We start from the raw sequence: 17,323 nt of genomic DNA on the forward strand, positions 1-17,323 counted from the left end.
CAATGTTCAAAGTTACTTGGGCCCTTGACTGGTGCTGCACTTTGACAGCCTGGAGAGCACAGGCAATATGTCTAAGAAACAACCAAATTAGAGGGCTGTCATATGCCATTCTGGACTCTCAACTCTCAACTCTAAATCTGCTTCTCTGGATATCCGGATCTGAGATCCAGATCTCAAATGATCTGATCTATATCTTCCTTCCGGAATCCAACCCCATTTAGACTTCCCCTGTCTCCGGACTCTGGTTAACCATGTTTCCCTTCTGATTATTGATCCATTACATACATTTCATTTCCAGTGTTCATTATTTGTGATCCATCCTACTTACTAATAGACTTTGCATATACTTTGTACATAGCCTTTATGTTTGCTGATTGATCCCTATATGATACATACAGTATATAAACCTCCTGTAGCTCTCAGAAATACTCCAGTTCAAATATCATCTTAGTTCCTGCTCATTCCTGTGTCCCCTGGACTCAAGATAAGTCTCTTGTCATATTCTGAGTCTTAGGATTGCATCCTAGACTACATTTCCGACTCTACCTTAAGGTAGTCTATCCTCTGTTAGTTTCTAGTCCAGACTTCGTCTGGATTAGTCTTATCCGCTTGCCCAGGTAACATCCAGACATCCGTCGGATTTATCTCACATTTTAGATCCAGACGTCCATTGTCCGCCCTAGTCAAATCCTGGAAACTCCAGACAACTGCTCTAGCCCCTGGAAATTAAGGGCACATACTTGGGAAAGGGGCTCAGCATATGAGCTGAGGCCAAGCCCTTGTGATCCGACCCCCTTGAGCACATGACCTTAACAAGGGCTTGATGTAAGGTGATGTCAGATACAATGCTTACTGCATATCATTGAGAGTGAGTCCAGACACCAGATTGGCCATAGCATCCAGAGAGTAGCTTTTTCCCTTATCCCATTGAACCTCTGATTGGGAGACCCAGAGTTTGCTATGACTATCTGGGTTGCCCTCGATGTCACTTAGGGTGATCACAAATAGTTCAGCAGCAAGGTCATCCACTGGCGTTGATGTTGTGGGTGAATGTGTTGGGTGAGCTAAAGGTTGGGAGGATGACACTTGATGATCTGTGAAGTGACACAAATCGTTGGGCTCCAAGGTCTGACAAGCAAGATGAAGCACAGAAGCTTCATGAAGTGAGGAAGTGATGTTGGCAGCTTGCAACAAATGCACATGCTTCATTGCAACAGGCAGTTGTTTGCCACCAGGATTACTAGGCACTCCATCACCACCAACTTCGCAGCATTGGGTACATTTGCAAAGGAATATTCAGCTAGGCATCTAACAAACTTCAATGGACAACTGGCTTTGCTGGTCTTGTGGGATATTTGAGAATGACGATAGGGAAAGTAATTAGCACTGATCATCAAGTCAGTGGAGGTACTTACAGGGGGGCCGAATCCAAAATTTGATATGTGGTTGCTGTTTGCACATAATGGACTAACTTTTCATTTTAATCAAGTTCATCCCATCAAGGGAACAATGCACCACATCTTGAATGCTCAATGTAAATAAGAACATCACGATAAGTATATAAGTACATGAGTATGAGCTTGGAATCCATGTAAGTGTAGGGTATTAATGGTAAGACAATAGGCAAGAGGTACAGCACTGAGAGAACATACCTAATATAGCGAATGACTACATAATCAAGCTCCGCCAGAATTTGGCACCCAGTGCCCACTGGGAATTTTTGGTGGGCATTGGGCAGGAGCTGGTGCATTGAAAATATGTCAGTCAATTTGCAAAGTAGGATTCTATGTATGGAGCTAAATGCCCGTGAATGCAATTTGCATTAACACTATATGCGCCCTTTTGGATGGAATATGTAGCATGGAATATATAGCAGTACAGCAGGACACATCATTGTAAGTATCAGTAAGTATCATACATGCAAATGCAGCCTTTGAATATTTTATTTTGAGGAGATGGACAAGCTAGGCAGGCATGTAACAAACCATAAATTACAAGGAATCTTCAGTATGCAGTTTCACAGACAGTTTGACATCAGCAGCAGCAAATTTGCACATCTTGTGGACAAGATACTCAGCAGTGAGGTTGGAATAGCCTTGCATGCTAACGCATTTGACTCAAGGAAAGGCTTCAATCCATGAAGCAGATAACTCCTGGAGCTACAGTTATTAGGTATTGAAATAGCACTTAACAAACACATACCAATGCATCTCCTGCCAAAGTGGAGCATGAGCCTACAATGTCCAAAAAAATCCCCAAGTGTTTAACATGAATTGCTGACTGGGTACCTGGGTAAATCATTGCTGAATGGGAATGACTCTGCGGAGGCAGGGAAAGGTCAAGGTAACCAATGCTATTGCAATAGCCAACACATTGAAGGATGGCAGTAAGGTAGTTAGGTGAAGCATCATTGGCTTGCAACGAGAGAGCAAGGCAGGAGAGGGTGGGTGGTTTATGGTGACTCTGAAGGACTGGGAGGACATGAGACAAAGGGCCATCTAGCATAGATACCAATAATGCTAAAAAAGGGGTGACTCAATGAGTCCTCCAGAGGCAACCAGGTCGCAGAATGATACTGAGGTCTTAGACACTGGGGTGACAGGCCAGAAAGCGATTGAGTGTGGATGGAGCACAATCAGCATCCACTCAAAGTTTGATGAGCATTGGGATGGTCAAGTGCTGTAGCAGTTTGTCCCAGTGTGAAGGACTGAGTTTGATGGAACTGAGTTGGAGCCTTTCCAAAGAGGAAAAGTGAATGGTCTGGATTGTGAAAGAAAGGAGTTCAGGGGAAAATAATGCTTGTGATGACGCATCAAAGGTTCTGAGGTGGTTCACACCCACATCCCCCTGAATTCTGGTGAGTCCAGTGACAGATGATGCATATGGGCCAACGCGGCCATGGAGTGACATGCATGTCATATCCTCACAGCCAGAGGTGCAGATGTTCTCAAGGACTGTGATGATCTGAGGGAGAACTGAGCAAGTGAGAATGTCAAAATTCCAGAAAAGTGTTATATATTGTATGGATTTATGGGGGACAGACTGGAGAAAGTATGAAAATGCAGAGAGTTGTGTGGACCGCAGATCAGAATCCAACCAACACAACATCATATGTGGAGGACAAAAGGTATCCATATGTATCCAAGTAGAATGTCAAAATTGTGTGAGTCTATATGGATGTGAAACATGTCCTGAAGTGAAGTTGGGAAGTTCTGGTTGATGAAGAAGAGGGGACCAGCGATTTCTCTAAACAGAGAACAAATTTGAGTAACACAGTGCAAATCTTCCACTCCTAAAAGAATGACAATAGCAATGAGAATTTCAGCAGGTAGGGACCATATGAATGCCAGGGCATGACAAGGCTCATAAAGTATGATGCATGTTATTGAAAAGGGATCTAGTTTAGCATCCGCTTTATGCTTCAGGAAGATATCAGACTAGGGTCAAGATCAGTGGATGCAAATATATTATGAGGTTTTTCCATACCACCTCCCTGTACAAGCGCTTGGCCAAGGGGTTTGTAAAGTCAGTGTTGTGACAATGTATCATTTGAGGCTTAAACTGGATCAAATACTGATGCGCAAGGTTAGAAATTAAGATGTACTGCAAGAACAACCTGGCTTATGTCACTGGTAGAATAAGATTCCAGGAGGCGTTGCTTTCACAGGGATAGCCAGTCATCATTAGAATCAAATTTACACTTCAGGGGTGCCTTTGCCATAGTGCCAATGTCCTATAAATCATCAGTTAGCAGGTGCCTATGTGTGTGTGAGGGCCTCACTGTGCCAGAGAGGGTACTAGTTGCCGACAAGGAGTCCTGGGACTATGTATAAGGAATTGTAAGTCACAACCAAATGGAATGAATATAAGGAGCATACCTCCTGGAAAACAGATTTCCAACCAGAAATGTGACTTAACAAGTTTCCCATTGCAAAAATACCTAAAAGGATTGAAGAGGACCTCACTTTAAGTTGCTTGAAGTGATTGTTCTGAAGAAGCTTGTTGTTTGGTCGTGAAAATTGTTCAGTAGGCCTTTTTAATTAAACAGGGGATAAACCAGAAATGTTTCATTGCCAAGGGAATACAATTGATGAGCTATGGGATAAAATTCTAGATGGGCTAAATGCATACCATAGGACTTGATTTAAAAGTTACACAAATTTCATAATCCTGCAACTCACGTATGCTGTCTACACTGACATCACCTTGCAGTAAACCCTGCAGTAAACCCACTAAAGTCCATAGCAAACACTACGATCCATATGTTCGGCCCTTGCCACCCATGGAGGCGTCAAGGAATACAAAACTGAAATCAATCACAGCACCTCTGATGAGGAGGTTTGCCATGTATTTCAATGAGTATGATGTTTGTCCAGGACAGGAGATGGTAAATGAAGTTAGTGTGATCTGATGAAGAAATGACTCAACTGATCCTTCCCAGCTAAACACACAGCTCATGTGGATGGGATCCACCATGTCCATTGACGGACCCAAATCACCCAGTGGGCCATTGGGAAGTGCACAAGATGTTTCAATCCAAAGCCTTGATGTAGTGGGTGATGAGGTTAGTAACATAGTCTTACAGATAGGCTTGTGGACTTACTGTGTTCAAGACATTTCCAGCACAGATCTCGATGGCCAACATTGCCAGTGACACCAGCAGCAGTCAGAATGTGGGGCACCTTTCTTTGAAGAAAAGAGAACTTGTTTGCAGCCTAAAGAAGGCAATAAACAAATATTTTTGCCATCATTGTGAAGGGGGGCATCCAACAACTGACCTATTATGCGAGCACATCTATGTGGCACTCGAGGGTGCATTGTTAGGTATGGAAGTGGATGATATTATGAAGTGTGGATTGTTTTCCCTCAGAACAATTCCAAGTGCAAAACCACATCTGTTAATTGGTGGGTGAGGTGGCACCCTTGCTGGAATGCTGGGAGGATATCTGACAGAGTGAGACAATGTACTAGATTTTTGTGACCAATATGTACATAACAACTATCTATCTATCTATTAACATTCAAATCAGAAGAAAAGTGCAGGAGATGAAAAGGACGTGCTTAATATAGTGAACAACTGCAACATAAAACTCTGCTGATCGCATCAGCACCCACTCATCATAAACTTGCCAGATCAAGTCACCTATGTCTGTTACAGTGCCCCACTCTTTTTCTCATCATCACTGCGGACTCCTATATGGCTGTACTTCTAACGCTTCCTTTTCACTGTGCTGTTTCCTCATGGTCTCCCTTATCTTTGACTCATACCCTGTTTTCCCATGAACCTTCCTTTTTCAGTAGTCATTACCCTTTGCCCAGCCTGGTCTGTGCATGATTCTCTTACGTATATAAACCTTAGTTACCACTTGTATCTTCTCTAACTTGAATCTACTTGGTTCTCTCTGATACTTGAACTCTAGCTCCTTGGGAAGGAGGCTAGCCATTGTCCCATTTGAACCTTAGATCCTGCGGGAGTCTAAGTGATCACTCCTGAGGGAGGCGTTGACTCAATAAGGCTTAGCCCTTGATTGACCTTGATCTTGATTCCTTTATTGGAACGATGCTCTATCCGAGTTCATAACAATGTCATATTAGAAGTACAATTGAAACTACATGAGTTGGGTGGAAGTACATAGGTACAAGGCAGTAAATATGGTGGATGCAAGGGGGTACAAGGTGGCACATACAAGGAGGCACTATATGCTATCAGTACACATACAAACAGCAGCTATATGATCACTAGCAGGAAAGAATAATTTCCATTCTCTGAAGCTTCTTGTCAGATACTGTGAATGAAGAAGATTGGGCATTCAACCATGACTCATTGTATAATGCCCTTGGTAAGCCTTCGATTGCTGGGTGAGAAGACTCTTGGATCGCATTGCGAAAATGCTTTGCAGGTTTGCTTCCACAGGGAGTGAAGTTTGCGGCACCTGCCAACTGCTGTTGATCAATGATATGCATCTCATGATCAACGTCTGCTCTCCATGGCATTTTCTTCAGATGAAACACCTGAACTTTGCCATCTTCGTGCTCACTCTTGTCAGAGCTCATGCCATCTTTGCCGAGAGTCTCCACAAGGGATTGTAGATATGCCCATACAGCCTGGTCATCCTTTCCAGTCACTATCCTGTCACTTAGCAGGGTCGATGTGACTTTTTTATGAGTTTTGAACTTCTAGAAAGCAACTTAGCACTCTTCAAGCCAATCAGAAAGATGACTAACCATCACCCTGCAAGTGAGGACCCTTGTGACCCACAATCACTTGTTGGTCTGATCCACGAGTCAGTCCCCTACTTCTTGCATAGTCTCATGAGTGCCATTGCTGAGCACACGAAACTGGGCTTTTCTCCAGAAACTGCGGCATTGATTAAATTTCTTTGTAATATCGTTTTTGATGGACTGATGAGATCTTGAGACCAATTGGTTCGTCTCAAATGTGCAAGTATACTGAGAACACAGAATATCAATTACTCTTTGGTTCCACTTGGAGTTGTGTGTGGTCGTCATATCCCAGTGCAGTTTGAGAGGGTCAGGGCCCATACCCAGTCCTTGCGTAAAGCACAATATGGCTTCACTCAATGCAGTGACATAAAGCATATACTCATCATCTTTCATGAAATGGAATGCTGTGTAAAATAGTTCCCAAACATTGGCCTGGCTTTTCATTAGCAATATCAATTGTGTTGGGAAAAACATACCTTATTATTTCAGCACTGGGCATCAGTAAAATTCTCAATATGGGTCTCATGGGTTTTGAGTTTGGATTGAGCTGCCCTTGGGGATGCTGTCTGCTGTAGAACCTTTGCGAGTGCCTCAACAAGCATGCCAATGGTGGCATTCTGGATTGGAACATCACTTAATAGCAAAGTCAGGGGAGGCACAGCCCCCCTGATACAAGTCTGAGAACCCTCATCTCTATCAGAATCTGAACTTGTGTCAGGAATCTGAGGCATGGGTGATGTTAGACTAAATAGAGGTGTGCAATAGAGACATGAGCTTACTATTGAAAACCCAACAATATTTGTGCATGTGGCAACAGGTCTTTTGCCTACAACATGATGCCATGAAGGGAGGGAGGGAGAGGAACTTGTGATGTTTGCTTGTCACATCTGGCTCTGTATATATATCAGGAAAGCTCCACATACAAACATGTCGATATGCACATCCAATGAAGCTATCTTGCTGCTATACCTGGCAGCAAGGTGGGCTAACTCAACTTCTTTCTTGGCCAACAATTTCTTTTTTGCCATGTTAACTTCATACTGAAAGAAAGCGTCTTGTTTAGCTAATAGGATATCTCATTCTGTGTGCACCTCCTGTTGTGCTTCACGTATACCCAATGCCATTCAATTCTGGCACAGAAAGTCAGGATATCAACATCATGGGGACAGAACCCTACCTGGAAGTCAGTGAGTTCATTATGATGATTCTCATTCAATGATGCGAGGGCATCAGCTTTGCCATGCTCAAGAACTTCCTGATGTTCTTGATACTGCATGATGATGGATCGCAAATTCGATTCTTGTGAGTTGGCATTGGTCTGAAAGTTAGTTAAGTATGAATACAGGAGATATTTAATGAGTGTACCTGTATTTGCTGCTTGCAGAGCAAAAGATTGGGCTTGGAGAAGTTTAACTCACACACATCATCCCACAGTCTGGACAACTGATTGACTTCTTTGAGGAATATTTTATTTGGCTGAACATTTGTTAGCTCAGAAAAGCAATGAAGTACACAATGACCCACTGGCTGGTCATTGTCATCTCTCTTCCTATGAGCAATTCCCCAGGGGTTATCAAATAAATCCATCCCAAACTCTTTGCCAAGCAATGTAGCAGGTGATGGTGGTGATGTACGAGGATCTAAACTGGCAGAGATAACAGGCCAGGGGGGATACATATGCAGGGCCACTGCTGGACAAAGCTTGTTAAGGGGGTAAGACTCTACAGCTGGGGTGGTGGGATCATCGTCTGCACCATCCAAGAAGAGATAAGACGTTAGGTGGGACATCTTGCAATTCAAATCATTCAGTAGTGCGAATTTTATCTGAAGAGAGCTTACCAAATGTCAATGGTTGCGTTGCAGTGACCAAATGTGACTACAATGTTGTTAAACTCTATTAATAATGTACAAGCGAGTCATATTACAGTCATAGTGCATTAGTATTAGGTATCAGCCATTTCAAATTGTTCTTCGATTATCACCAAAGCTACATTATGCATTCATAGGTTATTTGTGTACTGTAGTCTTTTGTCACTGCTTCGCAGCAGTGTTTGTCAGCTGCATCTGAATTATATCTCCAATTGGCCAACAGCCATCATAATCATTGAGTTCCAAAAAGTGAGATAGGACCTCAAACGAAGTTAGCATCAAACAGATATAGAAATTCTAGACGTACCTCTGTCTGGACTGCAATTATTGCAGAAGGGGTTTGATATGTCTTGCTCTTGCTAGTGTCACAGTGTTTCTGGATTGAAGCATGAATGCACTCCTAATGTCATTAGTTTCAAGGAGATCTTATTACTTAAGTGCCAGCTCACCTTGAACACCTTGAAGTGGCTAGCATCCCACTTGAGTGCTATTTCCAAGTTGTATCCACCATGGCTAGGACATCCAGCCTCACCATCTGGTTTGGGAATTTTTGATTCATGGGAAGCTATGGATGACAAAGAAGAACCAATTGACACCTGACTGATCTGCTCTGCAGAAAATGAAACAGCCTTGGCAACTTTGGGAGTAGGCATGCTAGAAAGTATGGGTGTCACTGCATGAGATGGGGTAGTGAACACATGCAAAGGAGTTGCAGTTCGCCTTGGGAGACTATGAGGGAAGAAAACAATTTCTTCTTGCCAAGATATCGAGATTGATGTTATAGTTGGACAAAACATCTCTGTGTGATACATCAATAATGGGAGGGCTTGGGGAGGACCTTCAGGCTCATAAAAAGGAGTGACAGGCACAGAGGGTGAATGCATGACTGACCTGATATCCAACTGAGCTGAGAAGACATTTTTATATGGGTGGTTAGCTCAGGTGTTGATCAGATGCCTACCAGGATAATGTTGTTAGGCAGGATGTCATTATTGATTGTCTTCCAGTTTGTTATGGACCTAATTGTGTCAGTCAGTCAATATAAGTTCTTCAAGATAATGATGGATAGACCCACTTTATTGCCTCCAATGTTTTTACTCCCCACCAGTCATTCCAACAATTATTGTCTCGAAGGGCGCCTTGTTGGGCATACAAATGCCATCAATTGCTTAGCGGTCTCTCGCAATGGCTATATGTTAGCAAGTGGGGGTGAGTTTGATATGCATGATGAAGTAGGACTTGACTTATTACATACCAGGATCTGACAGAATGAGGATTTGGGACCTTAAAAGGCAAGCTCAGCTCCCAATCCCACCTCAAACCCCAGCCATTCAAAACCCAGCAGATCTGGTAACTTGCACATGTTGGATTACCTGCCATGAGGCAATGCAGGAGACATTATGTTATGGCACAGGACTCAGTTTCATAGGAATCTGGCAGCAGCAGGGGGAAGGTTTGCAGGACTTTGATGCAAAATATCAAGGAGGGTTGGAACAGGTAAGGAGATCATGTGTCTTACATGTGATCATACCAGGAACAACACTCAAATTGCGAGTGAGATGTGCAACAGATGCATTCAAGTTTGGATGTTTGACTTCAAGGGACCGTTGATACTGATTTTCAGCATCAAGCTTGCTACTACCATTCCACACACCATAAATTTCAACTGTGCTGCAAGTAGAAACATATTGGTCTTCAGCATGTATGATGGAGAGATGTAAGTGTTCACACATACCTGATTACTGTGCATCTAATGTCCCATGGGCCATTCTAGACATACACTTAGGGGCACAGATGGTGCCATCATCACTACAAACAACGCTGGGCCATTAATGTAAGTGATATTTACATCAATCATTGATAATCACTTACCATGTCACTACAGTGGGCATGCTTCTGTAGATGCAGGCCAAACACTGTTCCTGATGGACAATGTTGTGAATGGATTCAGCTTACATTGCCTGGATGATGCAGTGTGTATCCACACCTATAACACCAACCCAGTCAAGACATTTCCGAAGCAGGTTGTTTTTGGGGGGAAGGCTACCCTTGTAGTTGGGGGTAGTGACACAGGAGTTATTTATGTTTTTGATAAAAATGAAGGAACACTGAAACAAATCTTGCAACATGCCGATACAGGCTGAGTACAAACTGTGACAGTGCACTATTTACTTGAAATAAGAATTTTGATCTGACAGACAAATGTAAGACATATGATGGCATACACCACAGCCTGATCTTTGGAGCAACGTCTGTAAATGATGTGGAACCAACCATCTCCATCTGGTGTCACAAACAAGACAGTGTTGCAAAGTCAGCAGATGACCACTCTCTATCAGTGCTGAAGAACTTCATATAGGGAATAGTCCAGCTAGTTATCGCAATGGGGATAATAGCGTGTGTGAGTACTATTGTCAGAGACAAGACAAGCTGACCCACTAGGCTGTAGGTCCTCGGGCAATACAAAACATTATCATTGGCATCGCTGGGAAATGTCTGGCAGGAATATTCAAAGTTCGGGGATCAACTGCAGGACCTGCCAGATGATGTCCATCTCTTACTAGAGAAATATATCAAGGATCAGAGGGGCGGAGTCCTTGAGAGGCTGGTGGATAATGGGAAACATGACAAACACATCAAGTCCATCATACTGGGACATGAAAAGTTGCATGATGATTCTAAGGACATGCATGCTGTGATTCTTCTTGGAAGTTAGATAGATTCTGATATGATGAAAGAATCTATGCACAGTGTATCAATTCAAATCGATAATTAGGCACACATCAATATGACAATTCGTAGGCACCATCTGTCCAGGCTTAAACCCCTATCATTAACAGCATTTGTATTTTAGTTACTCTTACTGGGGACCGTCAAAGTCTAAAAGCATAACTATATCAAACTTTATTCTCAAAGTACAATGCTATGGTGCACAAAGTCTAGTACTTAAGTCGGATTCAAAGTAACATTCAACTACATAGTGAGAGTGTTGAAATGGTGGTGAAGTCAAAAAGAAAGAAATGTTTATGACAGATGCAGGTTAATATACGGAATGACTATGAGATTCAATCTCAGCCCAAAATCATACTCAGTGCCCATGGCCAGCTGGGTTTGAACTTGTAGTTGTTCTGTATATCAAGGGCATGTCCTTTAATCACAATTCCCTTTCCAAACTCATAATGCAAGTGACAGAATAAGATAGAAATTCATTTCTTGTATTAAGCACTACTTTACAATTACTGTTGTCGTGTACACTAGTTACTGGTACATGTGGGCAGGACTTTTGTTCTACTAGGTCTTAGCATAAAACATTGGAGGGACCACAATGTTGTCTCTGCGATTGTCCTGCATTTGCTAAGTGCTTCCACATTAAGTCGTTCACTATAAATATGGTTCCTGCACATTATCATCTCTTCTTTCCATGACCCACTACTCAATACACCTATAGATAGACAGACATACATAGGCCGTAGTCTTTAGGATAGATAGAATACAGAATCAAGCACTTGCACTGTAAGCATTCCTGTTGCAACAGGATTATGGATATGTTCAAGTAATTGATGTCAACTACAGGATGTCCAAATGCGCGGCATCCGAGTCTCATGATGACGAACCTACCTCGAAATGCATCAGGAATCATGAAGGTTAGTTGTTGCATCATGTCATCTGTATTTATTCTAATGCGGATAACAGGAACGAGAGCACCATCACTGCTGGCAGATCATGGCACATGGCACATTCTGGAACAGTACCTCACTACTGAGATGACCTACCCTCAGATGGAGGCGGCCTTTGCCTCGTACTTGGGCAATCAATACAACACAGATGATTGGAAAGAAGCTCATGATGTGTTGTTCTCTGGTGACAATGATAACTGCCTTGCCTTAGCAAATCTTCTTGCCTTGAAGGCCAGGCATGTACCCTAGGGCACCTCCAGTACATCAACAGTCGTTACCCTGTGGAAAGATTCTGCCATATCTGTGTCTGCCCTGAAGGCAGCCATTCGCTCAAAAAGCACATGTGTCCGAAGAGTAAGAAATATATTTGTTTTATTATGACATCTATACTAAATAATACATGTAGCCAAAACATCCCTTTATTGATGATGAGGCATCTGATGATGATGATGATGAGGAGGAGGAGGCAGAGGAGGAAAACTCGCAGGTGGATGGCGATGATGGCCCTTCTATGCGGTCATTGAACATTACATGCTTGCAAGGACCTTTGTCAGCCAAGGATAGGCTATCCACAGTGATCAATCACATCTCCAACAGGTATGAGAATGCCCCAAGCACCTGTCATAGAGTGGTCCCATCCTCCAGTGCTGTCCCAAGCAGGATGTACCTTCTCCATGTTCACAGTGAGTGCATATTTTAATGACCTAGCATTGCACTGAATGTATCCCAGGATCTGCTATGCAATGTGTTGCTGAACATCTCAGGAGCAATGGTATTGCAGTTACCATATCACCTTGGATACCAAGCCAGCTCTATGCTGTCTCAGATAGCCCTAGAACGATTGTGACATCACTTAAATTACTCTCTTCCTCTGTGAAAGATTATACTCACATCTTGGAGGAAGAATGAGCAGCAGTCGAACATTCACACTCTACACTTCCCAACCCCAGGTGGGTGAAGATCACACAGGGAAAATATAAGGGCAACATTGGCTATGTCTTCGACCCCAAACAATCAAACAACTTCATTTCAGTATTAATTCCCCCACACAACTTCCCCTATGACATGCCTAAGAGATCTGTGGTGCTGCTCGACCAAGCTTGCCTGCTGAATGACAAGACAGTGTCTGACATTCTTCAGGATGATAAAGTTGTGGGATGGTTGTACAAAGGAGAATGATACTACATGGGACTTTTGCTGAAGAACTTTTGCTGCGACAGTCTGGAGCTGGTCGCCTCCCCTCATACTAATGACATTCAACTACATCTCCAGTCTGGATGGGATGTACCTTTCTTCAAAAAAACTCTGAAGATCTTTTCACTGCAGTTCTTGTGCATTGGCGATTCAGCCAGGTCTATCACAGGAGAAGTCTGTCAAGAAATTTGCACGGTCATTTCAACAAACCATGCATCTGGCTCCACATGCTTAAAGTTCCTCCTCAATGGACATGGACAAGAACTGGAATTTCAACTCCAGGACATTGAGCGTGTCTTTTGGATTGGCAACACAGTTCGAGTCGTAGTGGGTGCTTACACAGGTCTGGAAGGGCATATCATTAAGAAGTCTGAGGACTTGTTTCACATGTGTCAAGAAGCCACCAATGAAGAGGTATGGGTAAATAGAACATTTTGTAAGCCTGTCTGACATTACATAGGTGGAAGTATCAAAGTACTATCTAGATCGTCATCCTCTAACTCACGTTTTTCAATCCCAGCTGCCAATGCAGCCAGATTTCGACCCTCTCCCTGAGCCCGAATCTTTTCAAATTGGGGATGAGATAGAAGTATGTGTGGGAGAGTACATGGGGAAATGCAGGATTGTGGTGTGGTTTCCTGTTGGGGGGACTACACTGTGGTTCTGTGCTGTGGGCAATATTGAGGATGAGTTGATCAACGCCCCCACAGCATTTGTACAGCACATTCGTCCCTTCAAGACTCTCCAATTTACCAAGGAAAGGCGTTATGATGTTAAGCCTGGAGACATCATGACTGTCACCCATGGGCCAGAGTTCCAGACAAAAGGAGTGGTGCAAGCCGTGGACTTTTCAAATGTGCACCTGACCCTGATTTCTGAGGGCGATTATTCACTTGTAAGTACTACTCTCCTCATATCATGCGTCTCTAATATATGACAGGTCAATGTTCCTATTGGATTTGCAATGAAAATATCTAACATGAATCCAGATTCATTTTGTGACATCATCGGTAAAGAAGTCTTCATTATCAGAGGTGCATGGAAGGGCTACCAAGCCATGCTATACCAACTTGCTCATGATACCTGCTCCATTTCTGTGCATGGGCAAGCACACACTATGGTTAAATGTGAGGACGTTGCTACTAGGTAATTACATTGTATATTGTTGTATTAATTTTTATTCACAACTATCTAAGATGTGGAATGAGGCTAAACAGTGCAATACTCAAAGGTCCTGACATGATCTCTTTCTGCGAGATGCAGAAGAAATCATATATTATGCTGCCAAGTCAAAGCAAGACCCCCCCCACCTGATCCCATAGTCCCATCCAGTTCGAGTATGGATCCCAGCTCCAGCAAGTGGTCCAACTGGTCCAGCAATGATTTGACAGATAGCCTTTCTGCTGGTGTCAAGACATACAATCCCTGGGTTGCTAATAATGCAGAGGATATCAAGGACACCATCGCAGATATAAAGGAGAAGTCCCGAAACAGCAGTGAGTCTTTAACATAGACTTATTAACATTTAGCTTATTTCATTACAGGCCCATTACCTTGGTTGATGAACAAAGAGTTTGTGCTGAAGTTGAGTCATCATCATGCAGTGCCCAAAGTATCACCAAGTTTCATGGGGGGCAGACTGCATAAACACTTCATATCTACAGCTTGTCCTGACCCATTCTGCAGTGAGAATGGACCCACACCTGATGGCTGCATCACAGTGTTTTGTACATCCAATGGTGCCAGAGCCACACTTCAGCACTATCATATCCCTGTCAGTGATCTAACTCCAGCTCCACCATGCAAAAAAAACCAAAAGTGTCTTGTCCTGGATGGTGACACTTGTGGTGAGATCATGACTGTCGTGAAGTGCAACATGAAGAAGAATACTGTTGAGATTGTGATTACTAATAGGATTAGCTTCACTTTGCAGTTCGATCAGATATGCCTTGTGGAGGAAAATAGATTCTGATAGACACTTATATCATTCTCTCGCAGACTCCCTGTACTCTACAATATATACCCATCATACTCTCACAGACTCCCTGTACTCTATACCCAACATAAATACCCAATGAACGAGTGCCTGATGAATGCCTGATGAGTGCCCACATCATTTTTCTCATGTTAAAAGTTCACATTTTACATGCCCCATTTTAATTTGCAAAAAATTTGAATATGCTGCAATCGGAAAATGTCCCTAGTTACATGATATTTTGAGGAAAACTTTCCTGTACTCAAAATTTTGTAATTTATGGCACTCAAAATGGTACATGAAATGCTTGGGATTTTGGCACACCTCGAAATTTTTTATCTTTACTGGGTCAAAATATATGGTAAAAATGCCAACTTTATCACTGACATTTTGAAACCAATCTTGCACAGTTAAAAACTACAAAACCGCCCGTGTGTGAGAAAGACTTTGGTTGACCGCATTTTTGCTTATATAAGCAGTGCCAAACAAAGCCACATGATGTGGCTGGCAGAGACTTAGTGAATTTTCGCATTCTTGCTTATGTAAATAAGTTGTGCCTTAACTTTCTTGAACCCACCACTTTCTAGTATTTTGCTTATAACTTATTGGGATCTTAACTGAAAAATGTCATGAGACCATGGATAGGCTCCACTTCATAAGGGCTACAACTATCATTTTGGTCAAAAATTTAAGTCTCTGTACAGTATGTACAAGCTTACTCAAACAAGAGGAATATGTGAAACCTTGTGATGCTTGTAAAACCCTGTGAGTGCTTGTAAGGCCTGTGAGGCCTGTTGTGAGAACAGGCAAGTGAATGATGGGAGAGGGAGCTAGAACACAAAGGTACGATCTCAGTTTCAACTAGAACTCATATTAATGTGTATAGTACCTAGAACACAAAGGTACACTACGGTTTTGGTCAGTAAATGCTGACATACATGTTTCCAAGTACTCACATCTCAGTTTCAACTAGAACTGAGATGGGCACGTCTGATGGGTGCTTGGTTTTATAGGAAGGTAAGTAAGGAATGCAAAGGTGAAGTTTTCTGACATATGTATATTGCAGGGTGCAAGCCAATGTCATTTGGGCACAGCCTATTGGCCCATCTGCCTCATGCGCTTGGACCTCTCTCTCTCGCTCATACCTATCATGTTGGATCCTTTGGCTTCCTCACTCTCTTTCTCTTCGGATCGTTTGGACTTCAACAAGGCCTGTGGTGAAAATCCTAGTTTGCTGATAAAGGCCAGTTTCTTTGAGAGTGGTATGAATGTCCCAACACATGTATATGCATTTCTGTTCATGCAACCAGTGACTAGCACCTGTCCATCAGGGGAAAGGGCTGCGGAGTCTAGCGAATCATTTTCGTGCTGGAGGGGTGTGTTGCGAGAACAGGCGAGTGAACAACGGGAGAGGGAGCTAGAACACAAAGGTACGATCTCAGTTTCAACTAGAACTCATATTAACGTGTATAGTACCTAGAACACAAAGGTATGCTACAGTTTTGGTCAATAATTGCTGACATACATGTTTCCAAGTACTCACATCTCAGTTTCAACTAGAACTGAGATGTGTGCGTCTGATGGGTGCTTGGTTTTATAGGAAGGTAAGTAAGGAATGCAAAGGTGAAGTTTTCTGACATATGTATATTGCAGGGCGCAAGCCAATGTCATTTGGGCGCAGCCTATTGGCCTGTCTGCCTCATGCGCTTGGACCTCTCTCGCTCGCTCGTACCTATCATGTCGGATCCTTCGGCTTCCTCACTCTCTTTCTCTTTGGATCATTCAGACTTCAACACTCCCCCTCGAGCGCATGCCAGACCCATGTGGGTGTGTAGCTTTTGTAGCCGGGGGCGGGGCAATGCCTTGGTGAATGTGTCAGCGATGTTATTGTCCATGGGGCAGTAGGGGAGCTCAAAGGTGCCATTTTTCACATGTGAGCGGATGAAGTGGTACCTCAAGTCGATATGCTTTGTACGTGATTGAAATTTTCTGGTAGACACTAACACTATAGCAGCTTGGTTATTGCAGAATATGGGGGTGGGGAGGCTTGGTGGTTCATAGAGTTTGCCAAGGAGTAGTTGAAGGTACAGTATTTCCTTTGCTACACTGGTGAGAGCAATGTACTCAGCTTCTGCCGTGGATAGGGCAATTATGGGCTGCTTTCTTGCACTCCAGGACACTGGGCCTCCATTGAGGGGTACTATGTACCCACTCATGGAGTGCCTGTGTGGCTGTGAAGCCCAATCTGCGTCAACAAACGCTTCGATCCCAGCATCTGTAGATCCCAAGGTGAGCTTGAAGTCATCAGTGGCTTTTAGGTAGCGAAGAGCTCACTTACTAGCCTCCCAGTGTGCCCTTCCAGGGTTTTGCATGAACTGCAACA

The 17,323-nt window shown here is 43.1% G+C and overlaps 4 protein-coding genes across 4 annotated transcripts; 3 read left to right on the forward strand and 1 right to left on the reverse strand.

Annotated features, from left to right (window-relative positions):
- Positions 1 to 6,710: 6,710 nt before the first annotated feature.
- On the reverse strand, positions 6,711 to 8,978 carry BJ212DRAFT_1486920 (uncharacterized protein; the record flags this gene model as incomplete). The annotated part of the gene is made up of 6 exons (XM_041341189.1): positions 6,711 to 6,947; positions 7,403 to 7,543; positions 7,591 to 7,701; positions 7,750 to 8,013; positions 8,402 to 8,494; positions 8,544 to 8,978. The coding sequence occupies 6 exons, from the start codon at positions 8,976 to 8,978 to the stop codon at positions 6,711 to 6,713; spliced, it is 1,281 nt and encodes a 426-aa protein (XP_041186657.1).
- A 204-nt stretch (positions 8,979 to 9,182) lies between these two features.
- On the forward strand, positions 9,183 to 10,810 carry BJ212DRAFT_1304479 (uncharacterized protein; the record flags this gene model as incomplete). The annotated part of the gene is made up of 7 exons (XM_041333618.1): positions 9,183 to 9,303; positions 9,353 to 9,591; positions 9,696 to 9,811; positions 9,869 to 9,928; positions 9,980 to 10,067; positions 10,454 to 10,495; positions 10,544 to 10,810. 7 exons carry the CDS (start codon positions 9,183 to 9,185, stop codon positions 10,808 to 10,810), a joined length of 933 nt encoding a protein of 310 aa, XP_041186658.1.
- Positions 10,811 to 11,668: 858 nt separating this feature from the next.
- Positions 11,669 to 12,680, forward strand: BJ212DRAFT_1486921 (uncharacterized protein; the record flags this gene model as incomplete). The annotated part of the gene is made up of 5 exons (XM_041341190.1): positions 11,669 to 11,738; positions 11,788 to 11,955; positions 12,043 to 12,125; positions 12,178 to 12,454; positions 12,502 to 12,680. 5 exons carry the CDS (start codon positions 11,669 to 11,671, stop codon positions 12,678 to 12,680), a joined length of 777 nt encoding a protein of 258 aa, XP_041186659.1.
- A 276-nt stretch (positions 12,681 to 12,956) lies between these two features.
- Positions 12,957 to 17,018, forward strand: BJ212DRAFT_1581118 (uncharacterized protein; the record flags this gene model as incomplete). Its single annotated transcript, XM_041342293.1, has 13 exons — positions 12,957 to 13,379; positions 13,426 to 13,431; positions 13,486 to 13,860; positions 13,906 to 14,111; positions 14,183 to 14,196; positions 14,255 to 14,461; positions 15,914 to 15,957; positions 16,007 to 16,370; positions 16,421 to 16,429; positions 16,477 to 16,544; positions 16,594 to 16,763; positions 16,820 to 16,873; positions 16,955 to 17,018. The coding sequence occupies 13 exons, from the start codon at positions 12,957 to 12,959 to the stop codon at positions 17,016 to 17,018; spliced, it is 2,004 nt and encodes a 667-aa protein (XP_041186660.1).
- Positions 17,019 to 17,323: the final 305 nt, after the last annotated feature.

This window comes from Suillus subaureus, assembly GCF_016647635.1.
Source record: "Suillus subaureus strain MN1 chromosome Unknown BJ212scaffold_64, whole genome shotgun sequence".
Classification (NCBI taxonomy): domain Eukaryota; kingdom Fungi; phylum Basidiomycota; class Agaricomycetes; order Boletales; family Suillaceae; genus Suillus; species Suillus subaureus.